The sequence below is a fragment of the Dromiciops gliroides genome, chromosome 2, assembly GCF_019393635.1.
Source record: "Dromiciops gliroides isolate mDroGli1 chromosome 2, mDroGli1.pri, whole genome shotgun sequence".
NCBI classification, from domain to species: Eukaryota; Metazoa; Chordata; class Mammalia; order Microbiotheria; family Microbiotheriidae; genus Dromiciops; species Dromiciops gliroides.
The window spans coordinates 320,943,026-320,957,555 of NC_057862.1; the positions used below are offsets into that span (position 1 = coordinate 320,943,026).

A 14,530-nucleotide genomic window follows, 5' to 3' on the forward strand; every position below is an offset into this window, starting at 1 on the left:
AATAAGCATTTATATAGCACCTACTATGTGCCAAGTACTTTTTACAAATGTTATCTCATTGATCCTCACAACAACCCTATAAGACAGGTACTATTATTATCCCCATTTAAGAGTTGAGGGAGGTTAAGTGACTTTCTCAGGGACACACAGATAGTGTCTGAGGCTGGATTTGAACTCAGGTCTTCCTGACTCCAGACCCAGTGCTCTATCTGCTCTATCTACTCTATAGCTGGCCCTAAAAAGTCAGCAAGGTAAGCCTCTGGAATGCCAGCAGAATGGGTAGAACTCAAATGGGAGGTACTGAGAGCCTCACTGATAGGGAACAACTCTCTTCCCCAAAGTACTGTTCACAGTCTAGACCGAGGGATGACCCTCCATCTAACGCTACCAGTCTTTCCTTTACCTTAACATCTTGTGCAACCAGGTCCTCGCTCACCACATCATCTTCCTCCCGGGTACCCTGTGGCAGGGAGACACAAGAGACACCTTCTTCAGGAAACTGCTCACATTCCAGGGCCAACAGGGAAGTCAGGGCACACTAACCACGAGGGAGGCTGGGAAAGTCACTGGTGGTTTGGATAGTGGGGGTAGTAGCCATGCTCCTTCCAGGCAGAACTTGACTTGCTACCTTCCTTTATCACTCCTGCCCTGGGAGTTTACTCCCTGAGTGAAATGATCCTAACTTCCAGCCCTCACATTTGAAACCAGGGCAATCCAGGGGAGACATAGCCTTCTCTTGTGGGCTACTGCCCTCATTGCACTCAGGGTATCAGCAGTCAGCAGGATACCTTCTGCAGGCAGCATCCCAGGCTCTGGATCTGCTCCCTATCCCATCATCATCAGATACATCCATGGGTGCTAATGGGTTAGAATATCACCTCTCCCTTGGAGGAGGATCCACATTTTAACAATGCTCTTAACTCCAAGGTGGGTATTTCAGCATAGCCTCACTGGTGGCTAAGGCCATAATCGGTTTCTCAGAGGGGATCAAAGATTCCACATGGCTGTCTCTGCTATTCCAGCTAAGAGCCCACATTCCTGTACTTTCTTTGCAAAGTCTTTTCCTCATAAATGCCTGTAGGGTTTTTTCCTCTGTTTTACAGATGAGGAAATTGAAACTCAAGGAGGGCAAGTGTTTTGCTCAGTATCATGTGAGCTAATAAATGTCAGAACTAGTATTCTTTCCACTATATTCCTTCCACTATGTCAGTGCCTCAAATTTGTCTGTCTTAGATTGACTTTTCTTAGAGTAGGCAAAGGGAAGGTCTATCCCTAGACCAAGAAATGTCTGTTTTCCCATAGCCTAGAATGAGGCCCAAGAAAACTCCACCCCGATGGAAGCACTCACTTTGCTATTTTAGCCTTTCTAATTCTTATCTTATCACCAGGAAGCAACTTAAGACAGAACAGCAGCAGCAGCAGCACTCATCAAAAAGAAAGATCAAACCAGCTAACTGTCCAGTTGAAGCCACTAGCCCTGACATCCTCAAGAACTGCTGGGAATGAATGAATGAATGAAAAGAAAAGTGGAAAGAACTGAACTCTGACTTCTTTCTTCCTGTGGGGAGGATGAGGAGGGATGGGGCCAACAGCAGGTACCAAAGAAGGACAGGAGAGCACAAGCAAGAACTGGTACTCATGGTGGGTAGTGTATGTGAATGTGAGTGTATGAATGTGTGAATGTGTTATTTGTTGTGAATGTGTATAAATGTGTAAATATGTACAAGTGTGTGAATGTGTGTAGGAGTATGTGTGTGTTTGAGTGTGTAAATATGTGGTCTGTTGTGGGTGTATAAATATGTAAAAGTATGTGAATGTGTCTGTGAATATGCATGAGTGTGTGTTTGAATGTGTATACATGTGTGTAATGTGAATTGCATATGTGTGTAAATGTGTATATGCAAAAGTTTTGTGAATGTGTATGTTAATGTGGGTGAATGTGTGTGTGTGTGTGTGAATGATGGATGGGCTCCAGTGGGAGGCCCTGCTGGCACCAGAAAGAGAGAACATGCAACAGGAAATGGCCATATGACAAAATGCACGTGCCCATGTCTGCAAAGGGCAGGAAGCAAGAGAGTAAGTCAACAAAGAACTTAAAAAGATTCTGCTTCCCAATAAACCAGAGTGAAAGACTGTTCCTGAAGATCAGAGCAGAGAAGTGGAGACGTGGCATGAGCAATGACATCAGCACTGATAGAGTACTTTAAAGTTTACAGAGTATTTTACATGTGCTGCTTCATCTCACACCTCACAGGTAGGTGCCATAATTCTCCCCATTTTACAGATGAGGGAATTCGGGGCAAACAGAGGTTAAGTGCCTTGTCCAGAGTCACACAAATATCTAAGTCATGATTTGAACTCAGACCTTCCTAACTAGACCCAGTGCAAAATTCACTGTAGTACCTCATGGCCTCTGAGAGATGATATAGGAAAAAGAAAGCCCCAATCCAAGGAACCAGTGTCTCTCCCACCTGGAGGTGGTGGGGAATGAATCCGGACATGCATACCCACCACCAGCCTGCCAGTACCTGGAGCAAGACCACAAGCATCTTCTTGAAGTGGCCAGAGGTGTCAGCAACAATATCTTCCTCCAGGTTTCGTCCGTACGCTGGAAAGAAGGATCAATAAAAAGTGTTAGCTTTTCCAGCCTCCAGGGAATTCCCCTAAGAAAGCCCAGGTGGGACCTGCTTCTCCCCACCAGCAAGCTAGAGTTTCTGAGTGCATTTTATCCATCTCTTTGCTTCCTCAAGGTGCATCCTCTGTCCCGACTGGATCGGTCTTAGCTTATTCCAACCTCTGAGCCTTCACTCACATTGTTCTCCTACCTGTCCCTTTCTCCAGTCTAACTAAACCCCACCCATACTGCATCAAAACTGAACTCAAGGGGGCAGCTAGGTGGCACAGTGGATAGAGCACTGGCCCTGGATCCAGGAGGACCTGAGTTCAAATCCAGCCTCAGACATTTAACACTTACTAGCTGTGTGACCCTAGGCAAGTCACTTGATCCCAATTGCCTCACCAAAAAAACAAACAAACAAACAAAAAAAAAAAACCCTGAACTCAAGCCCCCACCTCTTGGCTGAAAAACTTTTCTAGGCCACACTATTCTCCCCTTTCTGAAAGAACTACTATGGTTCTTACTCTCTGTGGTCATAGCAACAGCTCATAGGTATGTAGGAAAACTGCTTTCTTCACAACAACCCTTTGAGGGCATAGCATGAGTAAGATCATACCCATTTTTACAGAAGAGGTAAAATGAGCTCAGAAACAGGAAGTAACTTGCCCAGGGTCCCTGGATAGGGCCAAGACTGAACCCACGACTTTGGACTCCGAATCCAGTACTCCCTTCTACCGTACTATATTGCCATTGCTCATATCAATCATCTATCTCTTAATATGCATGTGTCTTACTTAACTGCAAGCTCTGAAGGGAGAGGTTATAGGGTTATCATTACATTTTCTCTTGAGGGCCAATAAATCAATCTATGGTATATATATATATATATATATGTGTGTGTGTGTGTGTATATACACATGTATATGTATATGTGTATTTGTGTATAAATTAATACCTTAATGTGGCCTAAATTAATTTTTCAGAAAAGAAAATACTAATTCTATTCATCTTTTAGAAATAAGAGTGGGGGGCGGCTAGGTGGCACAGTGGATAGAGCACCGGCCCTGGATTCAGGAGGATCTGAGTTCAAATCCGACCTCAGACACTTGACACTTACTAGCTGTGTGACCCTGGGCAAGTCACTTAACCCCCATTGCCCCACAAAAAAAAAAAAGAGTGGATAATATTAAGCTCTAATATTCCTATTTTAACACTCTAAGAATATGCAATTTCTTTGGATTCTTGAAATTTGATTCTCCCTCCAATGTACTAGCAGATCTAACTATGCCTTGGTTGATGGTATCATTGCCATGCTCCCTCTCAGTCCCACCAAAAAAGTCACACACACACACACACACACACACACACACACACACACACACACACATGTAACAAGTATCCCCCTCCCTTCCCATTTAGCTATCCTGATCCCTAGATCAACCAGCCTATGATGCACCAGAGATATGAAGACAAAAGTGAAATAACCTCTGCTTCCAAGGGGCTGATGTTCTCTTAGGGACACAACTTGCACATATACAAGTACATACAAAAATAAATGAAAGGTAAATCAGTGAGGAGGGTAGAGAAGGTGGCACTCCAGGGGAGTTTGGAAGGCACTAAGGGATTCCAAGAGGCAGAGGTGAGGAGACAGAACATTCCTGGAAGGGATGGGGGCAGCCACTACAAACACACGGAGACAAAAAGATGGGGTGACCCTGAGAAGGCTAGTTTGGTTGGACCACAGAGTGGGTGAAGGATGAAAAGGCAGGTTGCCGCCAGGTCATAAAGGGGCTAAAGAGAGTTTATATTTGATCCTAGTAACAACAGGGAGGCTAGAGTTTATTGACTAGGGAAAGTGACCGGGTCAGACCTGCACTTAGGATGGACTGGAGAAGGGAGGGACTTGAGGCAAGGGGACCAATTAGGAGGCTATAGCAATAGTCCAGCAAGGAGGTGCTGAGGGCTTGAACCAAAGTGGTGGCCACAGGGCTGGGGTCTTCAGACACATATAGTTGGTCACCAGATTCTGAGCCTTTAAAGCTTGGTCTGACTTATTAGTATTTGACCTCTGTTGCTATAGGCTTTAGAAGCTAAAAGTCACTTGTGTGATAGTTCTTGATGTACCAGAAAAGGACTTTTTCCAGAGAACATTTAATACAATAGGCAATAAATATGTGATAGTGTCACCTAATGGATTAGAGAGCCTTGAGTTCAAGTCATGCTGGCTGTGTGACCTGGACAGGTCTCTAAGCCTTTCAGGGCTCAGAGCAAGTCTTCTAAGTCAGGAAAGATGTTGACCTACACCAGAAGGACTTTCCTCATCCCGTGGCTGTCTAAATCAATGAAGTCACAGGTCCAGTCCCTGTCTCCTAAGTAATAAATGTGCTTTGGGGGTACTTAGGTGGCACAGTGGATAAAGCATGGGCCCTGGATTCAGGAGAACCTGAGTTCAAATCTGGCCGCACATATTTGGCACTTACTAGCTGTGTGACCCTGGGCAAGTCACTTAACCCTCATTGCCCTGAAAAATAAATAAATAAATAAATAAATAAATAAATAGATAGATAGATAGATAGTTAAATAAATAAATAAATGAATGAATGAATGAATGAATGAATAAATGAAAATAAATAAATAAATAAATGTGCTTCAGTTGACTGTTACAGGCAGTGAGAGAGACAGGCAGAGGGAGGGGGGAGATGAGGGCCTCCTGAAGAGTGGAAAGGAAGGAACACATGGAATGTCTGCAAGCACAGGTGAACCTGTCCTTGGACCTGTGCCCATTGTCCACCCCTAGAAAAAGTTCTCAAAAATATCTTGCTGAATTCCACCAGCCCTTCTCACCATCCTTGTAGGCTTCCGCTAGCTGGTGGATCTGCTGGTTGGTTCGGGAGGCCAGGACTTCAATCAGGCACTTCTCATCCGTACCAATGCCCTAGATGGAAGGACAAACCCAGTGAGAGGCAGAGGCTCGGGGCTGTGGAGGGTACTGTCACCAGGGTGTACCATCCTTAAATGCCAGGGAACCTTGGAGACTAGCCAAAGCTGGTCCCATGGGGTTGGGGTTCAGTGGTGATAAAGAGCCACCCAATGGCCACAGACATCCCTGGCTATCCCTACCCCAAGACTTAGGGATCCCATGTCACTTCAACCCCCTCCTTCCATTCAACAAACTCCAGTAGATACCTATTACTTCTAGGATCCAATGCAAAATCCTCTGCTTGGCTTTTAAAGTCCTTCCTAACCTGGCCCCTTCTGGTGTTTTTAGTCTTCTTTCACCTCCCCTCACATAGTCTTCAATCTGGTGACACTGGCCTCCTTCATGAATCCTTCACAAAACACTCCCTCTCCTGACTCCATGCATTTTCCAGCTCCATGGAGCTGGAAGTCTTTCTCCTCATCTCCTCTTCTTAGTTTCCCTGGCTTCTTTCAAATCTCAATGAAAATCCTACCTTCTATAAGAAGCCTCTCCCAGTCCTCCTCTGAGGTTATTGCTAACTTATCCTTTATAATCTTACTTGTATAAAGTTGTTTACATGTTATCTCCCCCATTAGATTATGAGCTCCTTAAAGACAGGGACTGTCTTTGTCTTTCTTTGTATCCTTAGAGCTTAGCACAATGCCTGTGCTAAAGGGATAGAGTAAGGTGCTTAATAAATGCTTGTTGACTGACTTTCTTTAAGAAGAATTTGATAACAATTTCTCCCACTATTCTGCTCCAACCAAACTGGTCTCCTCACCATCATGTAATGAAAGAGGTAGGAGAAAGGACTCTAGAGATCAGCTAATACAAGGCCCTTAACTTACAGATGGGGAAATTGAAGTCCAGTGAAGAGATGTAAATTGTCCAAGGGCAGACAGCTAATTATAGAAGGCAGTAGAATACAGGTCTCCTAACTCCAACATTCTATCTACTTCTCTACACTGCTTCCCATTTGACAGATGAGAAAACTGAGGTTCAGAGACACTTAGGCATTCTTGCCTCTGGCTCCTTTTCCCTTCTGCTGCTCTCTCTGCCTAGAGAATGCACTTCTGCCTTCTCACCTTTCCCCCACCCCCCACTCCCCAAGGCCTCTGTCAAATTCTACTTCCTTCCTTCACATATCATTCTTTTACTATCACCTTACTTGGTGATCTCCCTTTCCTGAAGTCTACACCACTCCCTTGCTCCTTTGCATATCCTGTCTCAAAGATCTTATTTCTCCAGGTTTCAACATCTTATCTTCTCAAGCCATCCTGTGAACCCTCAAGGACAAGGCTCAGTGCCCTGTGGGGAGTGCTGGCAAATGTTCATCCACTAATCACCTAGTCACCCCACCCTCAACCACAACCTCTTACCGCGATGGCATCTTTAACTTCCTTGGCATCAAAATAGGCGAGAGGTCTCATCAGACCCACAATCAGCCGCTCGAACTTTCCTGTCAGCTCATACTTCAGGTCATCAATGAGGTCCTGTGAGGAGAGCAGGGAGACAAAAGACACAGGCCAGGTTTGGGGGTGGGGCTGGCGAGGGAAAGACAGACTTCATGGGGGAAGTTAAGCTGGCTTTTTCAAGGAGAAGTGGCTTGGGGACCAAGGCAGCGGGAGATATCACACCCCTTCCATCCACACTCCCCCAGCACCCTAGTGGGACGGGGTACCTTGCCATAGAGGGATTTGTAGCTCTGACAGATCTCTTGCCTCTGCTTGTTGCTCCGAGAAGTGATCAACTCCAATATGGCTTCTTTGTCACTGCCTGCAGGGGTGACAGCCTGTCACTTTGGCCTTAACCCTCCCTCCAAGCATCCCTTGAAGATCATGTCTCAGCTGCTCCCCCTAGTCCCCTTCAAGATCCCAAACCCTGACTGAGTGGAGAACAGAGACTGAACAATGTCTGCCACAGAAAGACTCATCATCAGACATCATCATCATCATATAATAAAACAAGAGAACTAGAAAAAAAAAGCTTAGAAAACCTCTAGTTTCACCCCTTCTCATTTTATAGAATAGAGTAAAGCCCAAAGAGAAGTAACTTGTCCAAGGTCACACAGCAAGTCAGTGGCAGAACCAAGATGGGAATCCAGGTGTCCAGAATCCTGGATCTACTTCTATTACATCAGATGGAAACCTCTTCCCACCATGCCCCAAGATGACTTTGGCCTAAGCTCAGGTCTGAGATTTCCCCTTCAACCCTCTATGCCACTTAAAAATCTCCCCAGGGACAGGTAGGTGGCGCAGTGGATAGAGCACTGGCCCTGGAGTCACAAGGACCTGAGTTCAAATTCAGCCTCAGACACTTAACACTTACTAGCTGTGTGACCCTGGGCAAGTCACTTAACCCCAATTGCCTCACCAAAAATAAATAAATAAAAAGAAAAAATCTCCCCTCCAGGGGCAGCAAAGTGGCTGCAGTGGATAAAGCACTGGCCCTGGAATCCGGCCTCAGACACTTGATTTACTAGCTGTGTGACCCTAGGCAAGTCACTTAACCCTCACTGCCCCGCAAAACAAAACAAAACAAAAAACCTCCCCTCCCCTTGGCCCAACACTGACCAAATCCCTTCATGGCTGTATACAGGGCCTCGGCATCTTGGTTGGCATCAAAGTCAGCATAGTCTGTGATGGAGCCTCGGTACCTATTGCCCTGTCAAGAGAAGAACAAAGAGGGTAAATTAAAGAGGAGAGGACCTAGCAGGAGTTTCTCTCCAGTCCAGGAAGTTCTCCTCAGTCCCATGACCCAGTCACACCATTGGCATCCCAGAATGAGATCCTCCTCTTACAGCACAGTGAGGTTAGCATCCTTGCTGTGAGGTATTTAATCATGAGAAGACAGACCCCATAATGGACCCCACAGAAAAGAAAAACAGTGTCCAAGCACTACCGGTAATCAGTACTAGTCTGGTGATTAGCTCAGGTCTTTCAATGTTAATGAAGCCAAATCAGAATTCACACAAATCTTCACAGCCACATGCTGACCACTCTATCACTCAGCTCTGGCCACACTCTGATCCACCCCCCAACTCCTCACAAACAAGTGAAGTTATTTATGCAGGAGACTAAGCCAGAGCACAAGGATGGCTCGGGGTGCATCTGTGTCCCCTGCTAATGACCCAGCTCCAAGAGCAGATGAGTGATACCAGAGGCAAGTCAGAAATGCTATCCCCACATGGGTTTATATTCTATAAGCAGGTTTTGAGCAAGGGTGGAGGTAGGGTAGAAGGAGGGGGTTGCTCTTCTCTGCCTTTTATTATCTGACTAAAAAATGGCCCTGTGCATATTAGGACCAAGGTCCTACCATGGCCTATATGAGACCTGTGGCCATCTGTGATTTTGTCCCCTAGATTTCTCATAGGGACTGTCCATCAATAGGGGAATGGCTGACCAAGTTGTGGTACATGATTGTGATGGAATACTATTGTGTTACAAGAAATGAGGAGCAGGATGCGCTCAGAAAAATCTGAACAGACTTACATGAAGTGATGCAAAATGAAATGAGCAGAACCAGGAGAACATTGTACATAGTTAACAGCAATATTGTACAGTGATCAACATGACAGCTATTCTCAGTAATACAAAGATCCCAGACAATTCCAAAAGACTTAGGATGAAAAATGCTATCCATCTCCAGAAAAAGAATTGATGGAATATAAATGCAGATCAAAGTATACTTTTTTAAAACTTTATTTTTCTTAGGGGTTTTTGTCAGTTTTCTTTCACAACATGACTAATGTAGAAATGTGTTGCATGACTGCAGGTGTATAAACTACATGAAATTGCTTGCCTTCTCAAGCGGGGAGAGTTAGACTTTGGAAATCAACATTTTAAAAAAAATGAATGTTAAAAACTTTTTAATTAGGGGAGAATAAAATATTAAAATGATATTGAATATTAAATTATTTTTTAAACAGATCTTTCTCAGGACTCAGGCAGAACACCAGCACCAGGGATGGTAGCAACCCCTCCTCCCCCGCAATTTCCAAGGAAGGCTATTCCTTGTCAGAAACCATTGCTTAGACTTCACCTTAAGGCATGGAGACTCACAGGGTTGTTTAAAGAAAACACCATGATAATATGAGTTATCATCTAGCCTCCTCCCCACATTTTACAGAGAAAGAAACTAAGGCCCAACTGTTTCCCATAGTAGGGAATCTTAACCTGAAGCTGATGAACTTCTTTAAAAGATATTGTACTGGGGACAGCTAGGTGGCACAGTGGATAAAGCACTGGCCCTGGATTCAGGAGTACCTGAGTTCAAATCCGGCCTCAGACACTTGACACTTACTGGCTGTGTGACCCTGGGCAAGTCACATAACCCCCCATAGCCCCCCCCCCAAAAAAAGATATTGTATTAACTGCATTTCATACTAATTTGTTTCCTTTGCAATTCTATGTGTTTTATGCATTTAAAAACACAATTCTGAAAGAGCCCATAGGTTTCACCAGACTGCTGAAGGGATCCACAACATACATCCATACAAAAGTTAAGAACTACTTCCCTAGAGTCTCAGCCTGAGCTAAGGTCCAACCTTTACAGGTTTTGGATACTCCTCACCTTTGATCCCTCATCTATAAAAAGGGGATACCAGGGGCAGCTAGGTGGCGCAGTGGATAGAGTACCGGCCCTGGATTCAGAAGGACCTGAGTTCAAATCTGGCCTCAGACATTTGACATTTACTAGCTGTGTGACCCTGGGCAAGTCACTTATCCCCAATTGCCCCACAAAAAAAAAAAATATTGTGCAACCATCTTGGGCTGCTTCAAGTCAGTCAATAAACAGTGCCAGCCACTGTGCTAAGTGCTGGGATACAAAGACGGGCAAAAGATAGCCCTGCTCTCAAGGGGCTCACAGTCTAATAGGAGAGAAAACATGCATAAGAACTATGCACAAACAATACAAATACAGGATAAATAGGAAGTAATCAACAAAGGAAAGGTACCAGAATGAAGGCTGATAGGGAACAACTTCTTGTGGAAGGAGGGATTTTACCTGGAACCTGAAAGAAGCTGGGGAAGCCAGAAGGGGGAAATGAGGAGGTAGATTATTCCCAGCATGGGGTACAACCCAAGGAAATAACCCGGAGCTGGCAAATGGGAGTGTTTTGTTCAGGGAACTCCTAGAGGACACCACCAGCACCACGCTAGGAAACATAATCACTTTCATTTGAATTGTCTTAGGAAAAATCTGAATATAAAATCAGCACAAAAACATAAAAGCTAAATAAATGTCATGGTTTCAGAAAAAAAAAAAAGACTGTGGGGGAACTGAGGTAGGTGTTGTAAGATGTAAAAGGACTGGAAAAGTTGGGGGTGGGGAAAGGAATGAAGGGCTTTAGATTCCAAACAAGAGGATTTAATGTGACTCAGAATGTGATAGGGAGCTTTAATGTGTCTAAGTCCAGAATGATGGAAATCACAGTCCCCGTCATACCTATGTGGAAGCCAGGGTTTCATTCCTGTTCCATATCACAAAGGGCATTGACTAGCTGGAGGCATTGCTGCGGGTGGGGGTTGTAAGAGAGGATAAAGGGCAGGCCTCAGAGCCAAGAAGATTTGGGTTAAAATCCTGCCTCTGACACGTCAGCTACACAATCCTAGGCCAGTTATTTAACCTAGTGCTTTAATCAATTTTCTAAGACTATAATTAAAAGGTGCTAAACTGTATTAGTGGAGGGAGTTTTCTAATCTGAGAGCTGCCTCCATCTGGGAAAATACAAGTCTAGGCCTTGTCCCTACTGATAAACTGGAGATCATCTGAAGGACAAACAGGATGATAGGGGTCTGTTGCAGGAATTAGGGATCTTTAGCCTAGAGAAGACAAGACTTAGGGGAGGCACGATTGCTGTCTTCTAGTATTTGAAGAGGCCTCACAGGGAAGAAGGATTAGATTTGTTCTGTATATGCCCAGAGGACAGAACAAGGAGCAATGGGTAGACACTGAAGAACGGTAGATTTTGGCTCAACAGAAGGAAAAACTTTCTAAGCAGAGCTTTTCAAAAGTAAGATGAGCTGCCTCGCTGGGTAGCAAATCTCCAGTCACTAGAAGTTTTCAAATAGAGACTGGATGACCAACTGTTTGGAAGGTTGTAGAAGAGATTCCCACTCAGGTACTGGTTGAACAAGATGCCCCGGGAGGCCTCTTCTTGCTCTAACAGTCTGTGACTCCCTGGGTCATTGGTTTTAAGTTATTACTTGGAAGCCGTGTACCTCACATTCTCTATACCCACAGAATGGCCAGAGGAGGCACAAGGAATGACTGGTAACTGGAGGGCCTGGACATCTCTGCTCTGTTTCAGACTGACTGGCTAGCAAAGCAAAGGTGTGCTGCCCACTATGGGACATATGAGGACAAGCTGGCTGATTCCACTGGGGTAGGGGAGGCAAAGAAACCTAGCTACTCTGAGACGGGCAAGGTCTGAAAGCACAATGGGTCTGGTTCAGTAAGGAATTGGATAGAGACCAGCCTGACACCGCTGATAAGGATCAGGGCCTAGGAGAGTAATGGACAGCTGGGGATGCCAGGGAGCAGACAGAGGTGTGGGAGTGGGGTGAGGAAGGCCAAAGGGACTATGCTTAGGCTTGAAGCAGGGGCTTTCTAGGGGCCTCTGGGGAATGGAGAGAACTAACGTGGGCCATCCTGAACTATCCCCAACAGGGTCCCAGGAACAGGGTCTCTTCCCTTCTCTTTGCATTGCCACTTGAGGCAGTAACACGTTGGACCCTGGCCCGGGTCATAGAGAACAGGGAAGAAAACTGGAGGGGTGAGTGGTTGTGAGTTAAGGGAGGGTAAAACAAATTCTGTTTGGAAAAGAAGGGGTTCAAGAAGGCAGATGAGGGAAACTCCCTGATGTGGCAGTGCAGTCCATGCCACACAGTAAGGGTGTATAGGGGCACCAAGGGAGAAAGGAGAAACTTAGCATTGTAACATGTATATAGTTCTTTCAAGTTTTATACTTTATTATTGTATTTGATCCTCACAACAACCCTGAGAAGTTCTATTATTACTCCTACTTTATAGAGGAAGGAACTGAGGCCAAGAGAGGTTGAATGACTTAGCCAGGGTCACACAATTACTGTCTGAGGAAGGGTTCAAACACATTTTCACAATTTCCCAGCAGTGCTTCATACCCTCCTTTTTCACTGTCCTCCTCCCCAGAACACTCACTCTCCATGCTCCTCTCCCTAGTCAAAATCCCACATCCTTTAGGGCCACATCCTCCAGGAAGACCTTCCCCAGCCCCCAAGGTGTCCTGCTAAGATGAGGCCCACTTCCTTCTGTTTAGGCCTCACCTGACAATGAAATCCTTCCAGCTGTGAGGGAAGGACAGGAAACCAGCTGTGTGCGGAAAGAACATTAACAGAACAGCTTCTGCTTTGGGTATAGAAGCCGTGCAGCTTCCTCATCCCACTCTTTCTCATCTGACTTCAGCACTTTTATAAGAAGCAGATACAATGGTGAAGTTGTTCTTTTTTGTTGGCTGGTTTAAAGAAAAGTTTTATCATTGCCTTTTGTATCTATACCATAGTGATTTCCCTTTAATCCATCTCCCTACTTGTTCCTTTCCATCCCAGTAACACTCGAAGCCAATCCACACAAGCACTGATGGACAGTCAATGCAATATTCTACATATAGAGTTCCGACCTCTTTATGGAGAGGAAAGTGTTTCCTGCTAGGCTCTGCACAAATGAGATTATTCATTAAAGTTCATCCGTGTTCTACTACCTTCAGTAATGTTACTCTTTTTTTTTCATAAAAGTATTTTATTATTTTCCAGTTATATGTAAAGATAGTTTTCAACATTTGTTTTTATAAAATTTTTAGTTTCAAATTTTTCTCCCTCCCCCCTCCCAAGACAGCAAGCAATCTGATATAGGTTATATATGTACAATCACATTAAACATATTTCTGCATTAGTCATGCTGTGAAAGAAGAATCAGAGCAAAAATGAAAAACAAAAAAAATAGAAATAGTATGGTTCAATTTGCATTTGGATTCCATAGTTCTTTTTTTTCTCGATTTGGAGAGCATTTTCCACAGTGATGTTATTCTTAACAACAATATAGTGGTGTATAATGTTCTTTTTAAAATTTTTAAAAATTCAATTTTGTTTTCACAAAGATTCCATTCTCTCCTTCTTACCTCTCCCCATACACACACACACACACACACACACACACCTCTCAATCTGTACTCTGAGTCCATCAGCTCTCTATCTGAAGGCAGGTAGCATGCTTCATCATAAGTCTTCTGAAATTGTGGTTGGTCATTGCACTGATCAGAATTCTTGAGTCTTTCAAAGTTGTCTTTACAATATATTGTTTTTGTATCAATTGCTCTCCTGGTTTTGCTTATTCTACTCTATCTTAGTTCAGAGAAGTCCTCCTAGGATTTTCTGAAACCATTATATATGGTTTCAGCACAATAGCATACCATATATTCTTTTTCCCCCTCAACTACATATAAACTTATTTTTTTTTTAATTTGAGTTCTAAATTCTCTCCCTCTCTACCTCCCTTCCCCCACCCATGAGAAGGCAAGCAATTTGATACATATGCAAAACATATTTCCATATTAGCCATGTTGCAAAAGAAACCACAGATCAAAATGAAGAAAAATAAAGTTTAAAAAAAGTACGCTTCAATCTACATTCCTTTCTCTGGAACTGTCTTTGACCTTTGTTATTGCAGAGAACAGCTAAGTCACACTTGATCATCATTACATTATTCTCCTGGTTCTACTCACTTTACTTTGTCTCAGTTCATATGTCTTTCTGGAAGCATCCTGCTCATCATTGCTTATAGCACAATAGTACTTCATCATAATTATATACCACAATGTGTGTAGTCATTCCTCAATTAATAGACATCCCCATGATTTCCAATTCCTTGCTACCACAAAAAGAGCTATTATAAATATTTTTGGACTTATATGTCCT

At 44.0% G+C, this 14,530-nt stretch overlaps 1 protein-coding gene across 1 annotated transcript in view; it reads right to left on the minus strand.

Annotated features, from left to right (window-relative positions):
- ANXA6 (annexin A6) overlaps window positions 1-14,530 on the minus strand; it is a 64,224-nt gene that overhangs the window by 26,562 nt on the left and 23,132 nt on the right. The window contains 6 exon segments of the mRNA XM_043983933.1: window positions 404-460; window positions 2,529-2,608; window positions 5,462-5,552; window positions 6,956-7,069; window positions 7,258-7,352; window positions 8,150-8,240. Coding sequence (XP_043839868.1) covers window positions 404-460; window positions 2,529-2,608; window positions 5,462-5,552; window positions 6,956-7,069; window positions 7,258-7,352; window positions 8,150-8,240 — 528 coding nt within the window.